At 38.2% G+C, this 23711-nt stretch overlaps 1 protein-coding gene across 3 annotated transcripts in view; it reads right to left on the bottom strand.

Moving 5' to 3' along the window:
• MTX2 (metaxin 2) overlaps positions 1 to 4986 on the bottom strand; it is a 57258-nt gene extending 52272 nt beyond the window's left edge. Inside the window, exons 1-2 of one of the 3 annotated variants that reach the window (XM_082466814.1) lie at positions 4721 to 4986; positions 1812 to 1826 (exon numbers count right to left, since the gene is read on the bottom strand). In XM_082466814.1, the coding sequence (XP_082322940.1) occupies positions 1812 to 1826; positions 4721 to 4760 (55 nt within the window). In that variant the 5' untranslated portion in view covers positions 4761 to 4986. The remainder of the gene's footprint in view (positions 1 to 1811; positions 1827 to 4720) is intronic. The other 2 variants (XM_082466812.1, XM_082466813.1) reach the window with 2 other exon arrangements.
• Between the last annotated feature and the right edge of the window lie 18725 nt (positions 4987 to 23711).

Raw genomic sequence — 23711 nt, 5'->3', positions numbered from 1 at the left:
TTATCTAGAGATCCAAGCTATTAATTCAAAATTATAAGTTACCATTTCTTTCCATGTCACTGAGTTAAAAGAAAAATTCAAAATTCTCTCCCAGTTTAAGAAATTTATCCAAAGAAACTACTCAGATACACAAATATGTATTTGCAAGCACTGTTTACAAAGTCATATACACCTGTGATGGTTTTGAGGTACATTAAACTGGCTAGACTGAACTACATCTCCCAGAATACCCTTTCTACTGTTTATTAGGGTGAGCTACAAGGGGTATCCTCCAGCAGGTGTTGGGAAGACAGAAGGGAGGCAACAGCCATTTCATAGCAAACACCTCCCAGTTATTCAAATGCTAATCTAGGCGTTGCTGTGAAGGGATTTTGCTGATATAATTAAAGTCCAGGATCAACTGACTTTGTGTTAATCAAAAGAGAGATTATCCTGGGTGGGCCCAACTTACTAACAGAGGACCTAAGTCCTCCCTGAGCTCAGGCTCTGCAAGCAGCACCTTCGGCACGTGCTCCCTCCTCCTCCTGGAACCCCTTCAGGGCTGTCTGCCTGCGGACTTAGCATTTGCTTGGCCAACCCCACAACAACAGCATAAGCCAGTTCCGAGCGCCTGCGTGCGTGTGGGTGTGTGTGTGTGTGTGTGTGTATGTGTAGACAGAGCTAGAACTAGCGCTAGAGCTCCTACCACTTCTGCTTCTCAGGCCGAACTAATACAACACCCAAATACCCATCATAATAAGATTAGATAAGCTAATTATGATTTCTTCATTACCGTGAAATACTAATGCAACCATTTAACAATGATGATATACATGTCAGTCCATTCATAGACATGGAAAGAGATGTCGATATGCTACATGACAAAACAGATTACAAAAAAGTAATCATATTATATATTATTTATGTTCATTTTTTTTATTTGTAGGGAGAGTAAATGAGGTAGCTTTGTTCACCAAAGTTTTAATGATGAGGATGAGATTTTAAATTTATGATTTTAGGTGATTTTTACTTTGCATTCTTTTGGATTGTTTTCATTTTCTACAGTAGTAATGTATCATTTTTATTATGAGAAAAAAAGAAAAAAAACAATAAACCTTTCTTATTACACAGGAAAAAAATGTCAGGTAGAGTTACAGGCTAAAATGTGCTCAGAGTCTTAAAGGACAGACAGGAGTTATCCAAGCAAAGTGGACAGTTCAGGGAAAAGGCAACATTTGCCAAAGATGGACACTACTAATAGTTTATTTATTTACTAATAGTTTAGAAAGGCAAGAGTTCAAGGAAAGGGGTGTGAGAGATGAGGCTGGAGAGACAGACTTGGAATAACTCACGGAGGCTCTTGTATGCCTCACTCCATTCTACTGACAGTGGGGAACCAATGAGGTGTTACAACAAGAGGAGTTAAATCTGCATTTTAGGAAAATAAAAATAAAACAACACAAACAGACAAAAACCCACTGAGGCTTTGCAGTGTAGAGGCTGTACTAGAAAGAGACCAGACTGAAAGCAGGAAAACCTATTCAGACACTACTACAGTAATCCAAGCAAGAAAAAACAAAGCCCTAAACTAAGGTAATAATATAGCAATGGAGATGGAGAGAATAGCTACTGAGTCATAATAAGGAGTAAGAACTGAGAGGACTTGGTGAGGGATACACTAGTGGTAAAGAGACAGAAGTGGTTCATTTAAATGGGGGAGTTCAGAGAAGGCTTTCAAAAAGATGTCCTTATGAATGAGGTTCTCAAGGAGGGCACTTCATGAATATCACAGATAGATGTAAGATGCCGTTAAATGTTTCCAAAAGAAATACCAGTTTGTTGGCCCACTGAAAGAAAGAATAATAAGCAAAGTGTTAAATACATTAAAAAATAGAGCTCTCAACTACAAAAACAGATTCACATTTACTTATTAAGTTATAACGGGACTATGTAGATATATATCTCTAATCTCTTGAGGTTGATCTCTTCCAAGAAAACCGTATTACTGCCAGAAGCAGAATGCTGTGATTAGTTGTTGGATTTGAGTCACACTTACAAGTCAAATACAAGGTTTCATATAAATTATTGGTATAGCCACCCTTTTTCGCTGTTGCCAAAATATAATCTTCCAAATTTTTAAAATTAGAACCATTTAAATTCAAAAGTAAAATATTCTCACTCCACCAACATCCTATCCTTATTACCCTGACATTACTAGTTAAAATTAGTTGAATATTCTTCTACACTTTTCTTTGCTTACATATACATGTTTATACAGGGTTCATTTATTTAACGACAGTGGGTTCATACTATATACATATACACACAAACACTATTCTATAACTTTTTACTTAAGATAATCAGAGTTTTCAAGCCAATACATTTAACAGATATACCTCTTCATTTTTAGTATCTGTAATAATGTGGACATGCCATAACTTAGGACATTGCTGGGATTTTGCTATTAAAAATAATACTACAATTATTACTGTTGTATATTTCTTTAAATACTGGTCCTTCTATTTCTATCAGATAAATCCCATGAAGAAGAATTTCTGGGTCAATTAACAGCATTTAAATAAATATTGCTATGTTAAGTTCCCAAAAAGCAGTGATTTCTTACAGACTCACCAATACTTTGAGGGTCCAACTGAGTGGAAATTAGTGGAGAGCATCTTTTCATACCTTCACTGCTATTTGCATTTCCCCTTTTGTGAACTGCCTGTTCCTGTCCTTTATCTTTGATTCTGTTGGACTGTCTTTTTCTTAATTTGTAGAAACTTATGTCTCTTATCATACAAAGCTTTTTAAATTTATGTGCAATAAAATCTGTAATTTTTTTCTTCCATGAACTCTGAATTCTGTGTCTTGCTTGGGCCTCCTACGCTGTATCTCCTATATTTTTTCCTAATTATTTTATTACAATTTGGTTTTTGTTCTTATTTTACACTTAAATCTTTAATTCATCTGGAATTTATTCTTGAAATGTTATGACTTAGGAGTTGTCCCAACACCATTTACTGAATTATCCATCTATAAACGCCTCCTCCTAGAGTGACCACTCCAAATAGCTAAGATGGTAGACTGATAAAATTCCTAGAAATTCTTAAATTTCACTAATGCAAGCAAAGTTCCAAACTTATTAAAAGCTTACTAAAAGATATTCATCATTTTTTCTTTAAAAGAAATCACACATTAGGGAATACAGTATACCAATATCAGCATACACTGAAATATTTTAACATAGCAGCAATCTAAATTAAATTAATGATCTAACTTTTTTTAAAACATAAATGGTATAAATAGAAATAATCGTTGTTTGAAATCTCAAGATTATTCATTGATTCAGGTCGCGAATATTTACTGAGCACCAACTGACAGGTCCTCAAGATACTAGAGACAGGGACTTCCCTGGTGGTGCAGTGGTTAAGAATCCACCTGCCAATGCAGGGGACAGGGGTTCTAGCCCTGGTCCGGGAAGATGCCACATGCTGTGGAGCAATGAAGTCCGTGCGCCACAACTACTGAGCCTGCGCCCTAGAGCCCACGAGCCACAACTACTGAGCCTGCGTACCACAACTACTGAAGCTCACATGCCTAGAGCCCGTGCTCTGCAACAAGAGAAGCCACTGCAATGAGAAGCCTGCGCACTGCTACAAAGAGTAGCCCCCGCTCACCGCAACTAGAGAGAAGCCCTCACGCAGCAATGAAGACCCAAGGCAGCCAAAAATAAATAAATAAATTTTAAAAGGAAAAAAAGATACTAGAGACAAATTAACTATTATCCCAGCTTTCATGAAGCTTGCAATCTAGTGGGAGCTTCCCTCTCTTTTAGAAAACAGTCTTTAAGTGAAAAAAGGAAAAAAGAAGTGTATGTTCACACAAATGCAATGAAAAACAGTTTGGCAAATTCTGTAACACATTCAGTATTTTCCATTTCAAAAATACTACCTTATTGTAAATGTACCTATTTATCCTCGTGACTGAATATTTACCGTACTCACCGTGAAAATACTGCTAGGATGTTTAAGATTAACTCCATTTAAAGATTTACTATTACCCATCAACCTACGCCTACAATAGTCTCCTCGCTTTCTCAACAATATTTAATTTCTTTCACTACAGTTAATAAGAACCTCGATAACAGAAATATATTATAAATCTATTTACATCAGTCATGTTCAGTCCGTCAAGTCAAAGGTGTTTCAAAAAATTCATGTAGACTTAAAAATGTGTCAATGAATCCTAGAGACCTAGCAAATGGTAATGCTGTGCTGCTCGGAGAGGACACTTCGGTGGCCACTCAAATGACAATGGCGACTCACTAGTGACAATCACCTTAAACTTCAGGTCCCACACCGAGGCTGCCCCCATACTTAATCACTGAAGCCTTCGGAAGCCCTGCCCCTGTGGCCACGCCCCCACCTTAATTCCAACCCACGGCGTTCTCCACGCACCCCAACAACTCCAGACCCAGTGGGCAGCTGGACAAAGCAGTGCCCAAGAAAAGCAGATGGAACTCCCAGTCCTACGGGGTGACCTTGGCCAAGTTTCTCCCCCTCCGTTTTCTCATCTATGAGATGCGGCTGGTAGTCAGTGCCCACCTCCATCCCCAGGCCTGGGTTCAGCGTCTAATGCTGCCAGGCTGGAGGAAACCTGCAGTCCTAAAGCCCACAGTGCTCCCCACGACTGCCCCACGCCGGTCCCCGCCTCCGTCCGGGTCCGCGGCCATGCACGCTACCTGCAATCTGCGAGACGAAGGCTTCTGCCACTAGAGACATGTCGGCTGGGAGGCCCTGCGCCCGCGCTTCCTACTCCCCGGGAACCTCAGCGAACTCCTGCGCAACCCGGCGGTTCCTGGCACCTAACAGACCTGGCCCCGGCTGAGGCTCGGACTAGCAAAGCCCACCCCCGCGGCGGCCGTGGCTGCTCGGGCGGCGAAGACCCCAAGGTTACCGCCAGGCCGGGCCAGGAACTTCCGGCGCAGCTGACAGCGGCGAGCGAGCACTTCCGCCGGCCCCGCCTCTGACTCCTCCCGGCCGTGCTGTTCCGGGCTCACGGCCGCTGGGGGCCGCCGGTGGGCGGGGGGAGGGGAGGGAGAGGGGAGAAGGGTGTTTGATTCCGGACTCCAGCCTACCTGACAGGCGGGGGTAGCCCAGAGGTTTTCAGTTTCCTTTCTAAGCGAGGATTTTGTAAGCAAGTAACTTTTTTTTAAAGTCGTTTCAAACAACAAGCATTTGTTTGCTCTTGATTGTATAGGTTGATGATTTTTTTAATTCTATTTTTTTGTATAAGTTTTAAAGGTTAAACTCCATTTACAGTTATTACAAAATATTGGCTATATTCCCCGTGTTGTATTGATACAGTACATCCCTGTAGCTAATCTTACACCCCGTAGTTTGTACCTCCCACTCCGCCACCCCTGTATTGCCCCTCCCCCCCGCCACTGGTAACCATTAATTTGTTCTCTATATCCGTGAGTCTGTTTCCTTTTTGTTATATTCACAAATACAATATTTGTTGTATTTTTTTAGATTCCACAAATAAGGGATATCATCAAGGCAAGTAACAGTTTTAAGTGTCCACTGGATACTAGGCACTTAAAAAATATATACAGTATTCTATTTCATGTCATCCTCTAAATGACCAATAAGATGATGTTATCGCCATTTTACAGATAAAGAAACAGGCTTAGGGATTTTAAACTGCCTGCGCAGGGAGTCCACTCAAGCCCAGATTCAAACCCACATTAATTTCCTCTGTTCAACTATACTGTTAGGTTGATTAGTCCATGAACAGATGTTAGTGTTTATTTCTTTATTCAAACATGCTTGCCAGAGAGAAGGCGGCTTGAGCAGCACCTAAGCTAAAAGTTTGCCCTTCATCTGTGTACACCTGAAATGAAGCTCATCTTGGAGAATAAAATACTCTAGTCACACACTTCAGTTCATCCTTTTCAGGGGTAAGAGGGGCAGGAAGAGGAGACACCTAAATCCCATAGATGACTTTTTACCCTTTAACCTAATAACTTTTTAAAATATACATAAACAATTAAAGAAAAATCAGACTATATTACAGATTTAGAGGAATGAAATATTACAAGTGAAACAGACTTCAGAGATCATCTGGAGGGCCAAAGCCCCTCTTTCACTGATGATAAACAGGTTCAGAGTGATGAGGTGACTCATTTTAAATCACACAGTAATTGGAAATCCAAGCCATAGCAATTAAGCAAGAAAAGGAAATAATAGAAGTTCAATTTGGAAATGAAGAAGAAAAACTGTCACTATTTGCAGATGCTATGATATTAAATGTAGAAAACCCTAAAGACCACCAAAAAAACTTTAAACTAATAAATGAATTCAGTGAAGTTTCAGGATACAAAATCAATACATAGAAATCTGTTGTTTCTATACAGTAACAACAAAGTGTCATAAAGAAAAATTAAGAAAACAATCCCATTTACAATTCCATCAAAAATAATAAAATAGGGACTTCCCTGGTGGCGCAGTGGTTAAGAATCGGCCTGCCAATGCAAGAGACACAGGATCGAGCCCTGGACCAGGAAGATCCCACATGCAGCGGAGCAACTAAGCCCACGTGCCACAACTACTGAAGCCCGCTCACCTAGAGCCCATGCTCCGCAACAAGAGAAGCCACCACAATGAGAAGCCCGCGCACCACAACGAAGAGTAGCCCCCACTCGCCGCAACTAGAGAAAGCCCGTGTGCAGCAACGAAGACCCAACGCAGCCAAAAATAAATAAATAAATAAATTTATTTTTTAAAAAAATAATAATTGATTTTAAAAAATTGAAGAAGACACAAATAAATGGAACATATTCTGTGCTATGGATTGGAAGAATTAATATTTTTTAAATGTCCATAATGCCCAAAGCAATATACAGATTCAATGCATTCCCTATAAAAATTCCAATGGCATTTTTCACAGAAATAGAACAAACAATTCTAAAATTGTATGGAACCACAATAAACTCCAAATAGCCAAAGTAATCTTGAGAAAGAAGAACAAAGCTGGAGGCATCATGCTTCCTGATTTCAAACTATTTATGTTACAAAGCAGTAGTAATATAAAGAGAATGGTGTTAGCATAAAAACAGACACATGGATTAATAGAACAGAATAGAAAGCTCAGAAATAAACCATGTATATGTCAGTTAATTTATGACAAAGGAACCAAGGATATACAGTGGGGAAAGGACAATCTCTTCAATAAATGATACTAGGAAAACTGGACAGCTGCATGCAAAGGATGAAACTGGACCGCTACCTTACACCATACACAAAAATTAACTCAAAATGGATTAAAGACTTGAATATAAGACCTAAAACCATAAATCTCCTAGAAGAAAACATGGGTAGTAAGCAACTTGACATCAATCTTGGTGATGATTTTTTTGGATTTGATACCAAAAGCAAAGGCAACAAAAGTGAAAATAAACAAGTGAGACTACATCAAACTAAGAAGCTCTGCACAGCAAAGGAAACAATCAACAAAATGAAAAGGCAACCTACTGAATGGGATAAAATATTTGCAAATGATATATGTGTTAAGGGATTAATATCTATAATACATAAAGAACTCATACAACTCAATATTTTTTAAAATCTGATTTAAAAATGGGCAGAGGGAATTCCCTCTCAGTCCAGTGTTTAGGACTCTGTGCTTTCACTGCTCAGGGCCCGGACTCAATCCCTGGTCAGGGAACTAAGATCCCACAAGCTGTGCAGTGCAGCCAAAATAAAATAAAATAAAGTAAAATAGAAACGGGCCGACAACTTGAACAGACTTTTTTCCAAAGAAGACATACAGATGGCCAACATGAAAAGATGTTCAACATCACAAATCATCAGGGAAATGCAATTCGAAATCACAATGAGATACACCTCACACCTGTTAGAACAGCTATCATCAAAAAGTCAAGAAATAACATTGTTGGTGAGGATATGGAGAAAAGGGAAACTTGTGCACTGTAGATGAGAATGTAAATTGGTGTAGCCACTATGGAAAACAGTATAAAGTTTCCTCAAAATAATTAAAAATAGAACTACCATACAAACCAGCAATTCCAATCCTGGATGTTCATTTGAAGAAAGCAAAACACTAACTCGAAAAGATATATGCACCCCCATGTTCACAGCATTATTTACAATAGCCAAGATTTGGAAGCAACCTAAGTGTCCATCAACAGATGAACGGATAAAAAAGATGTGGTATTCGTATATACATGCAATGGGGTATTATTCAGCCATACAAAATAATGCAATCTTGCCATTTGCAACAACATGGATGGACCTTGAGGGCATTATGCTAGCTGAAATAAGTCAGAGAAAGACAAATAACATATGATCTCATTTATAAGTGAAATCTAAAAAAAAGAAAGAAAGAAAAGAAAAGAAAAAAAGCTTATAGATACAGAGAACAAATTGGTGGTTGCCAGAAGTGGGGTGTAAGTATTGGGTGAAATGGCTGAAGGGAGTCAAAAGGTACAAACTTCCAGTTATAAAATAAGTCAAGGGGATATAATGTACATCATGGTGACCATAGTTAACAATAATGTATTGCATATTTAAAAACTGCTAAATCTTAAAAGTTCACATCACAAGAAAAAATAGAATAAATCTTAAAAGTTCTCATCACAAGAAAAAACTTCTGTAACTATGTATAGTGATAGACTGTTAACTAGACTTATTGTGGTGATCATTTTGCAACTGTACATACAAACGTGGAATCATTTAGCTGTACATCTGAAACTCATATAATGTTGTATGTCAATCATACCTCAATAAAAAAAGAATCACACAGTACATTTAAAAGTCAGATAGCTTACTAAGTTTCTGCAAAGAAACCTGATGTTCCAAAAATTATTGCCCATGACGTTTAGAAAGCAATGTCTCCTTTCTTTATGTTTCCATAGGTCTCTAAAACTGTGTGACAGTTTATAGTTCATATTTCTGCCTCCTTAACTAGTGCATTAGTTTCATAACAGATAACCACAAACTGAGTGGCTAAAAACAGTAGAAATTTATTCTCTCAAAAATGTGGAAGCTAGAAGTCTGAAATCAAGGTATCAACAGAGCCATGCTTTCTCTCCAAGCTGCAGGGAACAATTCTTAGGGAATTCCTCTTTGTAGCTTTTGAGGGTTGCCAGCAATCGGTCCTTGGCCTTCTTTGGCTTACAGACACATCACTCAAGTCTCTGCCTCCATCATCACATGGTGTTTTCCCTCTGTGTCTATGTGGGCACATTTCCCTCCTCTTATAAGGCACCAGTCATTGGCTTAGGGCCCACCCTAATCCAGTATGACCTCATCTTAAATTGGTTTCATCTGCAAAGACCCTATTTCCAACTAAGGTCACATTCACAGGTACCAGGGTTTAGAAATGTGTACATATCTTATTAGGGGTGGGGGGAGGGAACACAGTTCTACCCACTGTACTAGATAATAAATTTTTAAGGATAAGTCATCAATATTTGTATCACCCTCTACAACTAGGAAACTTGTTAAACTAAATTTAAATTTATCAAAAACTCATGGGGACATAAACATAGTAGTGTTTAAGAAGCAGCATCTTCTCTCTGGCTGAGATTCAGAGTTGCCAAGAGGCAGAGATAATAGGTTTTTTCTTGTGCTGAAGGACTTAACACTGATAGTAAAGTGTATGTATGCTATGCCCAGTTTCCTCCTCCTCATCCCATGGATGACATTGACCAAGGGAAATGAACTGTTCCGGGTACTTTGGTGTCAAATGAAAGAAAAACTTTCAGTTCCTGTCTGTTGTCTCACAACAGGGAATTATATATAACTTTTAAAAGTGAAGAATATCCATCATCTGTTCAAGTTCTATTACCAAGTTTAGTTTGTCACCTTTAAAAAGCTGAAGATAGAATGTTTTGACTGCTTTTTGACACAAGCAGTTTTTTTTAAAGATTTCTCCATATCATAGACCCTGTGTGGGAACCTGAACCAAAGCCCTGAGAAAGCGCTGAGGATTTGGACTGGCAAAAACAAAACAAGTCCAAAGGGCAGAGGTGAGCCCCAAAATGGAAGAGAATGGCAAGAGCCAGGGACTGGGCACACATGTAAGAGAAACAGAACAAGATTAGAAGAAAAGGAGAATTCACCCTTGATATTTCAGTTAAGCGTCTATGACTTGATGTGTGGTACATGGATGAGCTGGGCTGGCTGAAAGGTACTGCGTTGGGACTGACACCAATCCTGTTCCAGCAAGCTTTTGACAAAAAAACAAAGATCTGCTAGGGGAAACTGTCTATGCTCAACTCTTTCTGCATTGTAGCCAGGGAAACAGAATCATTGGCACCATATGGATTCACTTTTTCTCCCTGACTGATGGTTCTTTGCTTCCCACACAGGCTAATTTGTGCTGGAAAGAATCTATAAATGTGGGAGGTCTTTATTACTAAAAATTAAATCCAATAAAATGCAGATGTCCTGACGGTGCCCACAAACAAGCTGTCTTTGTAATAAATAGCCAACTGGAGAAAATATATTTATTCATCTGTATTAGAACAACTGGCAGATTTAAAACTGAAGATCTGTTTAAGATCACCACAATTAGGGAACATACAAGAAAACAAGCCACTGGAATTTTTAAGAATGAGGTTATACAACAAAAGTGCTAGGGAATTCATATGTTACTAAAAGGATAATAACACAATTATTTAAAATAAAATATTAATGCATGACGCTAACAGCCTTACTGTTTGCCCTAACAAAATCAATTTTCTTGCAAAACTGTTCTGTCAATGTCATTTTCATGTCTTAATCTGGATTTTATATTACCATGTTAAATTAAAAATATAGAGTGATCACGATGAATATATGCTTTATTAAGCTTAAAGTACTAAGGCATTTTATCTTCATTTCATTTTTCTGTAGCAGAATGTTAATATTTTAAATGTAAATATTTTCTTTTTTCAAAAATGCCTGCAAGAGAAAATTTGAGGCTGAGAGTTCTTCAAAATTATACTATTTACTTAACAATGATATAATAAATTCAGGTCTTTTTTATCAAATTAGTTGCCCCCCAACTCCCAACAACAGAATTAACTATGATTAATTCAATCAATCCAAATAGAGTGTTAATATAGTTAAAAACACCAAGGTAGCCATGTTATGCACCAGAGCTTTTCTGTTCATCTGTTAACAGTTTTTACTTCTTTAAAAACAATGGAAATGTAGGCAACTATAAGCAATCTATTACAGAGATTTTTTTGTAAAGGGTACAGAAATGTGACAGCCGTTGGTTCTTATCTCTCTCAACCCCTCTTTCCTGCATTTTGTTTAATTCCTAAGACATCATGGTCAATCCAGGACTATTAGGTTCTTACCTCTTTCTCACTTTCTGATCCCACCCTCCTGCATGTTAGATTAGCACACCCTCATATGAACTGCAAGTCGATTGGCCTACACTTTGGGAACTATCTACATTATCGATTCTAGTGGGCCTAGACTCTTCAAACATTAACCGGTTATCAAAAGAAGTGAAAATGCTTAATTTCCAAAATATTCTGCAGAATATGTATGTTACCTCATTTTCACAGCTTTACGTTATTATTAGGAGCTGAGTCTCTTAACCGTATCTACTGAGGATGCTCTTCACTGGTGGTGGATAAGTGTCTTATCTACAGTTACAGGAACTGAATGAGTTAGGACTTTTCTGGTTGCAAGTTATAAAAACACAATTAAACCTAACATAAGAAAGTTTAAGTTTTTTGCCTCATAGTGGCAGAAAAGACACGAGAGTAATTCCCAGAACTGAATGAAGAGCTCTAGGAACCAGGACCTTAGTGCTTCAGCTCTCTGTCTCACCACCTCTCATCTCTGTTCAGCTTTATTTTTTTTTTTTTTTATTGAAGACACACCTTCTCCCAGATGGCAGGAAAAATAGCTGCCAGCGGCACCGACCTAACATCTTCCTAGTTGGGCAACCCCAACTTCCTTAAATCAATCCCAGGGAAGAATGATCATTGCTTGGATGTTCTCACCTCTGGATTAATATTTTGTCCAAGTGAATGGGTTCAATGATCAACCAGGCCAGGGAGAAATGGGACCTGCTATAAGGAAAAATGGAAGAAGAGATGCTAGGAGCCAAAACCATAGTACCACAGTCTACAGTAAGACTCAAGAGTGCTACACTGTGGCTGCCACTTGTTTTAAAACTAGAAAAGCCATTTAAGCTCTTTGGTATTTTTCATTTCCACAAAGGGGATAATAAAATGTAATGACGCCTTAACTACAGTCTCTGAGGTGGGGGAAGGAGAGAGAAATTCAGATGATTGTGGTAACTGAAAGGAAGAGCTGAGGATACCTTCAACAAGTTATATTTATTATTTATATGTATTTATTGTGACATTATTATACTTACGGAAAAGTAATTCCTTTTACATAAATGTAATAAGCTAACTCAGTCCTAAATCACTATAGCAGTAAACTTACAGGTTTGCAAAACAAAACGAAAAACCCACACACAATTGTCTCATCCCTTGGTGTATATATTATCCTTCCAGAGCTGGCTAACAAGGATATACGCTTTCTGAAGCTATAAATAATATGTGTGAATATAACAACATGGAAACATGGAAAATATGAATGATGCAATGTTAAGTAATAACAGCAGAATGTGAAATGTATTTTATTGTGAATACCGCTATGTAAAAATGTGTATAAAAAAACGGGGTAGGATTTCTCAAATGTAAAACTGTCGCAACAAAAGGATGGGATTTTGATTTTTTTTCTTTTGGCTGTCTTCTAAACTTTCTGTCATATTTTGTACCACTTTTACGACTTAGGAAAAAAGTGTTTTTACCACACTGAGTAGAACGTTTTAGAAGGTGGCTAAGATGGCAAGCACGCTGGCCTGTCTACATGCAGGCCTCACAGTACAGGTCTCCACGGCCTTAATTATACTCTTGAGAACCTGCCTTAACCGGCTCCATGTTCCATAGCAGAGATTCACTGCTACGGTAACGAGAGAAGAACGCGTGCAGACAGAACAACATCCAAAATACGTTACTGCTTGATTGCATGTCCTTAGTCAATGCTGCACACACCTGGACGAGACATATCTCAATGCGTGACTCCTATCGTCAAATACTGATGGGTGCATTGAATAGGGAGAAACTGGCAAACTTTGTAGACTGGTTATAGAGACTCTTGCTTTTGATGATGGTTTGACATTGACTTTAAACTTTGTCTGAGTTTTCATATTTTACCTTATAACCCTTAAACAAAGCTGAAGAGGAAAGTGGTTAAGGAACCTGAAGCAAGAGTGTCTACAACATGTATGTCACCAACAACTGGTAAAGAATGGGCCTAAGACAGCAGAAATTTGAAAGGACCCCTGAACACTTGGAGACACTTCGAGAAAAAGGTTCCCATTATGGAAAAATAGGTCACCTCTGATATAAAGTTGGCATCTATAAGATTATGTCCATCGACATGGCCACCACTGTTTTCCTTTGCCCTTTTTTCAAATCAGAATCTGTATTAGAGCATGAGATTTATTCACTCATTCATTCATTCATCAGGTAATAATTGGACCCCATTTTGTAATGCTAGGCCCTTAACATGATCATGGAGATACTATGGTGAACAAAATTCAGTGTCCGCTCTGAATTACCATCTAATTGAGATGGACCCAGTTGAGAAGATGGACAAGCAAACAAACCATTTCAACAGTGTAACAAGCGTTATGAGTGTCCAAACCCATTCAAAGTCACAGGCAATGTGACCTAAGAAATATTTTAATTTGCTGTGTTGCCATAGCTACCACAACTCTTCAGGGTAAGTGAAATGCCCTTGCCAGGACACCAAATGCCTTTCTGAAATTAGATGTCTGCAAATTAACTCCTTAGGCTGGTACGTAGTGCACCTTCAGTAACCTGAAAACTCATCAAATATCTTAGCCTTCACAGGGGTAATGAACAACCTTATTTTGGCACATGTGTGAACCTCACAGTCTCTCAGGGGCACAACGTGCTTCTGTTCATGGCAATTCATTATTTTTTTCCTTTCTAGATAAAATGAAAACATCTCACCATATACTCCTCAAAACTAAAAGCAACGATTTTAAGCTGTTGGTCAGTTCAAATTTCAGCATGAAACATTTGGTATCTTACCAGCTTCCCTTTTTTTAATACAGTATCCCAGAAATAAAACACAGGAACTCAAAAGGAATAGAAGCAACTAATATTGGAAAGCAGCACTTCTCACCAATCACAGCAATGTTTCCCATTTTCTTCCTGGAAAGTTTTTAATAAGTGAATGAATATTCCTCTCTTTGCTGTTGAACACAGTCATTCACATGAACCCACATGAACTTTACTGAGATCTTCTATTTAGTTTTGTCTGTATTTTACTGTCAGTAAAGAACCTAATTCCAACTATAAAAGTCACAAAGAATAATTGCCTTTGCTTTGTTTAAAGTCGTATTTATAACACCAGTAGTGTTGTTAGGCTACTACTCCAAAATCATGAGAAAAAGGTACTGTATGAGGAACACTCAAAGCACATTAGTTGCATCTCAACTGTAATCTAAGGCTGAAGTATTAAAAACTCAAATAGGAAGGCCTTTCACTAGCTAAGGAGGGATAAGAGAATTTTGTTTCTTTGCACAGGACTCCCTCATCCAGTTTTCTCCAGAGGATTTGTAGCTAAACTCCCCCATATCTGAGAAAGAGAACCTGCATATATAATGTATCTAGAAAGATGTAGTTTCACACATACATAAACACAAGTATGAAAAACAACGAATCTCAGTACCTTAAAATGAGATGAAGACAGAATGAAAAAAGATGATACTTAAGAGAATTTTTTTTAATAATAATAAATTTACTTTGGTATCTAACAACTTAAAGGTCATATAAGTAGCCAATATATATTCCTATGATAAACTAAAAATATATCTTTCAACTTTTCTTTAATGTCCATCATGTTGAAGTGTATGTTAACAGCAAGATATAAGGCTTTTAGAAAAAGAATGGCATACTGGAAAACACTTTAAGCTTACCAGCACTGCCTGATCGTTTTGTGGTAAGAAAGCATATTAAGGAAAGTGTAAGTTGGATTAAAACACACAATAACAAGCCTAAAGTTAAAATTAGTATCATAGCCTTCCCAGTATTTTTTAAAATTTCAGTTCCTGAGTATTGAAGTATATCTTCCTAGTAGCTGTAGTTAAGTCCTTTTATCTAATTGTTTTTAACTATTGTTTTGAATAATTTTAGACTTATAGAAAAGTGACAAAAATTGTACAGAGTTCCCATATACACTTTATTCAGTTCTATCTACTGTTAATATCTTAGAGGAAAATATAGTTTTATATTTTATGTAAATACAAAATTGTATTTGTAAATGTAATGTATTTGTAAAATGTATGTGCTTTTGTAAATGTAGAATAAAACATAATAAAATTACTGAAACCAGGAAATTAACAGTGATATAATACCATTAGTGAATCTACAGACCTATACTAATTTCTCCAGTTTTCTTACTAACTTACTTTTTCTGGTCCAGGCTCTCACATGCATTTAGTTGTCATGTCTCTAGTCTCCTCCAATATGTGACAGTTTCTCCGGTTTTCTTTTTCGTTGTCTTCCATGACATTGACACTTTTGAAAAATACTGCTCAGTTATCTTGTAGAATGTCTCTCAATTTGAATTTCTCTGATATTTCCATGATAAATTGAGGTTATGAGTTTTTGGCAAGAGTCCCCCAGAAGTGATGTTGTGCCTTTTTCAGTACATCATATGAGGGGTACACATCAATATATCTTATTACTGGTCATGTTCAATGTGATCATTGGTTAAGATACTATCTATGAGTTTTCTCCACTGCACAGTTACATTTTATTTTGTAATTGATAAGTATATTGTGAAAGATACTTTGAGACTATACAAAATCCTGTCTCTGATCATACTTCTGTCCGCTAATTTTGATATCCATTGATGGTTCTTGCCTGCAACAATTATTACTTTGATGTTTGCCTAATGGTGATTTTCTACTTTTGTCTTTCCTCCCACATTTATAAATAGAATCCTACTTCGAGAAAGGGCTGTGCTTTCTCCTCTTTTTAAAATTTATTTATTTATTCGATTTTTCATTTATATCAGTATGGATTCGTGAATATTAATTTTATTCTATTAGTTATAAACCAAAGCTATCATTGTTTATTTTGTTGCTCAGATTTCCCCAGATTTGGCTATTAGATCTTTCGAGTTGATTCCTGTGTCTTTTCAAAATGGCTCTATCATTTTTTGAGCATTTCCTTATTTTCTAGCACTAGAAGATGTACCAGGCTCATTTTGTATTTTCCCTGCTCCAGCCATGGAATCAATCATTTTCTAAGGAAGCCTGATTTCTTTAGTGGAGTGGTAGTTAGAAACCAAGATCTGGTTGCTAGGTATGCCCAATGCTACTGGGCTGTTATTGCTTTCAGACCCACTCAGTGAACAAAGGTAGGAAATAAATGTGTGTATAGTAGTGCATGCACACACACACCTATATTTATTTCTAAAACTATTCATCTGTGTGTGTGAATATATATATATATATCAACATATATAAAACAAAAGGGTAAGTGGTTTAGCTAGCAAAATTAAGTTTATTCAGGAATAGCAGAGGAATTGCAGTTCGGGACATGCAAACCATGGTGAACCATAGGCAAATCTAGAGAACAGAGGAGAAGCCATCTTCTTTTACAGAGAAAAGGAGGAGGTTAGGAGGGGCTGTCTGCCACAAAAGTTTATTGGAGGAGAGCAGGAGTTCAGGGTGGTGGTAGCTTCTGGTTGGCTGAGTGTAGTGGTTTCTCATTGGCTAGGGAAGGAGAAAAATCTTTCCACCTTCTGCAGAGGTGTAAAGCAAGCTTCTTCCTGCTGGAGTCTGCAAGGAGTGGCAAGTGGTAGTATATGAGAGCCCCTCCTTCAGGACTTCCCCACTCCATTTTAAATGAGGTTTCCTTTATTTTCACAATACATATATGTATACATTATATAAAATATACATTACAAATATATAAAACCGTGAGTTCATACTGATACCTTCAATTTTAATCCAACACCACAAAATTCATTTTAGCCTTCCCCCCTTTCCTTGTTTGTAACTTCTTTCTCTGACAGTGAGAAGCCTGGCTCGCATTATCCACAATATATTTTCTTATTTCTTCAATCATAGTGTACACATAAAGTAGTTTCAGAATTGCAAACCCATATCCCCATGGGAAACAAATTTACTAAGTAGAGTACAATATTTCTGTGCAGGATTTTGGGCTTTAGCCTTATAGTTTATAGCTAAAAAACTATTTTTCCAAGGTTAGTTAAGTTAGTTCTTTTCTTCCCCAGCCATTTCAGTGTGACTATGTTATTCATTTCATACATTTAGGTTCATTTATGGCTCTTCATGTTCTAGTTGAAGTTACCCCCAAGTCCTGGCTTATTTCAATGATTTGTTTTGGGGAGGGGGGAGCAAATGAAACACTACCATGGTTCTAAGAGTCAAAGCAATATAAAAAGACAGTCACAGAGAAATGTGTCTCCCTCATTCATAGTACACATTCTTTCCACCCATTCTCATCCACTCCCTATAAGTAACCAATCTCATTATTTCTGGTTTATTGTTCCTGCATTTCTTTTGTAGAAGTTAGAAGATAAATGTTTCTTTTCTTAAAACCTCCTTCCCTTTTACATGAAGTAATTTATCTTCTTCAGTGTCTTTCTTTTCTCATAAATTTTGAATGTTATCCTGTATATTCTTGCATGTTTATTTTTACACATGAACTTCAGTATCAACTTATATTGCTCCATAAAAAAAAGCTTGTTGGTATTTTTATTGGAATTGCATTAAATCTATACACTGATTTAAGGAGAACTGACATCTTTATAATGTTGACTCATCCTATCCAGGAATAGAGAATGTCTTTCCATTTGTTCAAGTCTACATTTTTGGCTTTCAGGAGTGTTTTAAATTTTTCACATCTAGGTTTTTCACATTTCTTATTATGTTTATTCCTGAGTATTTAATCTTCTTTATTGCTATTTAAATGGGGTTTTCTCCAAATTTATAGAGTGTAACTGGTTATTGTTTGTGTATGTACACAGAAAGGGGCACATATTGTGGGAAGACAAGTATAGACATGTTGAATTTGAGGTGGCAGAACAATATACAAGTGAAAATGTTTTGGAGGCATTTTGAGATGCAGGACTCAAGCTAGGAGAAGTATTAGGGACTGATTTTTTTTCTTTTAATCTAGGTATGGATAATAATTGAAACCAGGAGAGGGAATGTAATACCAAATGAAGAGAGTTTTAAAAAAGAAGATGAAGAAGAAAACTGGGAGCTGAGGCCTGAACCTTGAAGAACACCCAGGCTTAGGACACAGAGTGGTAGGAAGAACATCAGACTAAGGGAAGTCACAGAGGCCAAGAAAGAAGAAAGATCCAGAGAGTAAAAGTGAGCCTCTATGCAGAAGCTGCAAAGTCAGTGAGGCCTGAACAAATGCCATTGAATGCAGGTAATTCTGGTGTTTTCCAAAGCTCAGTTCCCAGCATTCTAGTTCCTTCAGGATGATAACAGATATTATTCAAAAAATGTTATGGAGATCAAAAAGTTTTGAAAAACATTGGATTAATCAAAATTAAAAAGGATTTCTCAGAGCTGTTAACATGCTTCCACGGATTATGAATTCCCATAAGAAAGAACAGTATGCAGATCTCTACACTTTTTTTTTAACCAACTAAAAGTTAAAGAAATTATAGTAACAGTGGAAGCCAGATAACAAAGAGTTGGATGGATTTCTCATAAACCTGCTCATGGAGATGTAGCATTCATTTAAATAGAGGTCATACTATGTGCAAAAATAAATATTTTGCATATGTTTTGTAGTAAATTAACCTAATGATGCCTTTTTTTTTTTTTAATTTATTTTGGCTGCGCCAGGTCTTCGTTGCAGCAAGTGGGATCTTCACTGCAGCATGTTTAGTTGTGGCATGCGGGATCCTTAGTTCTTAGTTGTGGCCTGCAGACTTCTTAGTTGAGGCATGCATGTGGGATCTAGTTCCCCGACTAGGGATGGAACCCGGGCGCCTGCATTGGGAGAACGGAGTCTTACCCACTGGACCACCAGGGAAGTCCCACCTAATGATGCCCTAACCAATCTTTTTTTCCAAAGGGATTCTCGGAACAAGATGTATCTTGGAATACACTTTGGAAATTTTAGAGCACACTGTAAACCAATTTTCTTCAGCCTCCTCTCTGCCCTCAAAGTCAAACACAGAATCGAGGAATTTTATTTTTATTTTACAGGAAACAGAACTTTGCTACCCTGGAAGATTGCCACAGAGTACTCCTAGGGTTGACACACCGCAGCCCCAGCTGAACAGCATGCTGAGAATTACTCTGAAGCAGGCACCTGTGAGCTGGGGGGGAACAGGAGGGTGATCTGAAGAAGAGAGGGCCTCTGCGGAGGGTTAGGGAGAACACCAAACCAATGGAATCAAAAGGCCCAGGAGTATTTGGAAACTCACATGCAGTGTAGCAGCGCAGTTCCGGAGAACTTTGGTTCTCAGGAGCAGACCCTCAACCTGGGGAGCTCAGCAGCTGCAGGCTCTTTCCAGAAGGGAGCAGCTCCTGACAGGGCCTGTCCAGACGGGACCTATAGGTGGGCACCAACCCAGCAGGCAGTTAGGGTGGGAACAGGGCTGATTGGGATTCCCCCTCCCAAACAAAATATTCTAAACTCAGTCATTTAAAATTTTATTCTAAATTTTCTAAAATGAAAAAATCACTCCTCAAAAAATACTTTATCAGCAAAGGAAAAACTACTTCTCTTAATAAACACCTACAAAGAAATTCTAGTGACAGTGGAAGCCATACAACAAAGAGTTGGATGAATTTATCATAAATCTGTTCATCGAGATTATGAATTGCATTAAATCTGTACACTGATTTAAGGAGAACTGACATTTAATCTTCTTTATTAGGGACTGATTTTTTTTTCTTTTAATCTAGGTATGGATGATAATTGTGCATTTGTTCATTTAAATAGGGGCCATACCGTGTGCAAAAGGAAATATTTTGTATGATATTTTGTAGTAAATTAAAGAGGACAATTGCTTTATTACCCAATACTAACGTGAGACTCTTCATTTTTTAAGTCCTAAAGGCATTGCACAGTCAAGAGATAAGTGGGTATATAAATACAGTCAGACGTATCAGTGCCTGCCTCATGGAACTTGACCCAAATTTAGGTTTTAAATTTGCTCAACTTCTTACCAAGTCCTAACCAAGCCTGGCAACATATTGGAAACCCCATTCTCATCAGTATGTGGGGTCTGGAATTAGTCTTGTTGTTTGAAGGCTGGTACCCAGGGTACCTGTAGTTCAAATCCTGAATGAACTATGTCTTCACTGCTCCCTATCTTCTTTATGCACGCCTAATCTGCATTACGGGACTTCTTTCACAATTTGTTTTGTAACCCATTTCTCTCCTAGGATGTATGTCTGCCCTAAACTCAAGCCCTCTTGACTAGAGTCTCGACAATCACCCTAGTGTCAGCAGCTATCCTCCGTCTCTCCCCCTACCCCCTGTAACCACCACCATCACTACCACCACTACCCCTATACTCTACCTGGTGGCTGGAGTCTTGCTTCCAACTGGACAGAACTGTTCTTTCATCATTTGACTTAAATTATCACTACTTCATGGAGATCTCTGCCGCTAAGCCTCACCCCAAAACGTCTCACATTTTAAATATCAACATTAAATGAATAGGATGGAAGTTCACATCATCCCATGGACATTATGACAACTCCTAACCACTAGTCTTAGCCCTGCTTATGCCCAAATTTCTCCCTTTCCCAAGCAATCTGCCCAGAATGAGGCTCCAAAATACTTCTTTAAAATTGTAATAACTTTTTTTCTTATGTTCTTAATTTCTTCTTTGAGAACTACAGTTGTATAAGTCAGATATTTTAACCAACACTTTCATTAACTGAAGTTCTTGGGATCTAATCATCCTGTCGGATGCATGTATTTTCTGACCCCCACTCACAGTAGATTATTTCCTTGTGTATTTTGTAATTTTAATCTGTGTAGCTTCCTCTGTGGCAATTATGTGCAACTAGGGTTAAGGATATAACCACCACCACCCCTGACAGGTTTTGCATTTACCTCTACCAAGCACTCTGGAAATAATACCAGCCTAGCCTAGACCACCTTTTTTTTGGGTTGATTTCTCGGTGTGGGGGAGTTCCTGGGCCCCTACAGATAGTGTAAATTCAAATGACAAATCCATATGAGGGCTTGTGGTTATTAACCTCAAGTGGATACTGTTTTGGTCGACCCACCGCACAGGTGGAAAGCATCAAGCTCCTGGTTGCCTCCACATGTTGGTAGGCAGATTTTTGTTAGCCTGTCCTTTCTCTGAGGCCACAGCCTTTCGGGGTTCCAGCATTATGGGGTCACCTAACCTGATACCAGCCCAAGGCCTCTCGTGTTCTTGCATGGGATAATAAACCCAGGGCTCTAGCTTAACAAGACCAGCAAACTCTCCAGGGCACCGTAAGAGCATCTTCCACCACACCATTTTCGTTTTCAATTCCCTCTTCACTTTTGATGTATAGGGATGTTGCATTTTCCCTGATTTCCAAGTGGTTTGTAATGAGAGACTTTTTCATGTTATCTAATTTTCAGTTTTGCTGGGAATAGAAGTTTCAGTGTGCCTTTAAAAATTTTTTTTAATTTATTTATTTTTGGCTGTGTTGGGTCTTCGTTTCTGTGCGAGGGCTTTCTCTAGCTGCGGCGAGCGGGGGCCACTCTTCATCACGGTGCGCGGGCCTCTCACTGTCGCGGCCTCTCTTGTTGCGGAGCACAGGCTCCAGACGCGCAGGCTCAGTAGTTGTGGCTCACGGGCCTAGCTGCTCCGCGGCATGTGGGCTCCTCCCAGACCAGGGCTCGAACCCGTGTCCCCTGCATTGGCAGGCAGATTCTCAACCACTGCGCCACCAGGGAAGCCCCTAAAAAACTTTTTAATTTTATTGAAGTATAGTTGATTCAGTGTGCCTTTTTAATAACAAAAAATTCAACTGGTCTCTCTAAGAGTGTAATTATGTATCATTTAATATGATTTTTACATAAACAAAAAGTACCTTCAGGGCTTCCCTGGTGGCGCAGTGGTTAAGAATCCGCCTGCCAGTGCAGGGGACACGGGTTCGAGCCCTCGCCCGGGAAGATCCCACATGCCGTGGAGCAACTAAGTCCGTGCACCACAACTACTGAGCCTGCGCTCTGGAGCCCGCGAGCCGCAACTACTGAAGCCCGCACACCTAGAGCCCATGCTCCGCAACAAGAGAAGCCACGAGAATGGGAAGCTCGCACACTGCAACGAAGACCCAACACAGCCAAAAATATTTAAAAATTAATTAATTAATTAATTAGTTTTTTTTAAAAAGTACCTTCAAGAAAAATAATACAAGATCTTACAGTGATGTATTTCAGAGACTGTCTCACTATAGTTTATATATTAGTTATAAATCAGAAAGCTTAGGATATAATTTCTGCTCTGTGAAATAATAAAATATCATTCATTTCCTATTATCTTTTTTCATATTCCTTGTACATCCACTATCACCCTGGTTCAGGCCAGTACCTCATACCAGGATTTATAAAATAGACTCAACAAATTTTACCATTTCCAATCTCTCTCAATTCCAAATCATGCCACAGGTAACCACCAGATTAATCTTCCTGAAAAGCTGCTCTTTCAGTGACGTGCTTTCTACATTTCTCTCATACTTCCCTACACAACTTAGACATTTACTCACTATCTGCTGTACTCCTTGTTAATTCTTGCTTTTGTTCATAATTTTACTCTCATCTAGAATGCCCGTCTTCCTTCTCTATTCCTTTTCAATCCCTGCTCATTTTTTAAAGTTTCTATTCAAATCTTTCATCTTGAAAAGCGCTCTCATCTACCCCCTGGAAGGAATCTTGCCCTTCTGAGTACACCATTAGGTTCTAGCATCTCAAATATTCACTCATCATTGTCACATAGAGTACAAAGAATCCCCAATTATTCCAAAGGTATCTTTATAAATTGGCTGCTTGACATGCTAATACGATCTCCCTCAGGAGTCAGATTATAAATGCTGTGGATTTTTTTTTAACTTTTTATTTTATATTGGAGTATAGTTGATTAGCAATGTTGTGTTAGTTTCAGGTGTACAGTAAAGTGATTCAGTTACACATATACATGTATCTATTCTTTTTCAAATTATTTTCCCATTTAGGTTGTTACATAATATTGAGCAGAGTTCCCTGTGCTATACAGTAGGTCCTTGTTGTTTATCCATTTTAGATAGAGCAGTGTGTGCACGTCAATCCCAAACTCCCTAACTATCCCTTCCCACTACCCTTCCCCGCTGGTAACCATAAATTCGTTCTCTAAAGTCTGTGAGTCTATTTCTGTTTTGTAAATAAGTTCATTTTTATCTGCGTAGATTTTGAAGCTGGCTCACAAAAGTCTACTTAGCCTTTAAGGAAACAACCCAAGTTCTCAGGACCAGTTTAAGAATCTGTGGGTCCAAATTTTGTGTTGTCCAAAATAAGCAAAAAGATGAATAATAATTTACTCCTCCCTTTTGATAAAGAAATAATTTCTGCTCTTGGGCCACTTTCTACTTAATTTAACAAA

Source organism: Balaenoptera physalus (assembly GCF_965194825.1).
Source record: "Balaenoptera physalus genome assembly, chromosome: 6".
Classification (NCBI taxonomy): Eukaryota; Metazoa; Chordata; class Mammalia; order Artiodactyla; family Balaenopteridae; genus Balaenoptera; species Balaenoptera physalus.
The sequence above is the reverse complement of the archived record's forward strand: the minus strand, read 5'-3'. Positions and strand labels throughout refer to the sequence as shown.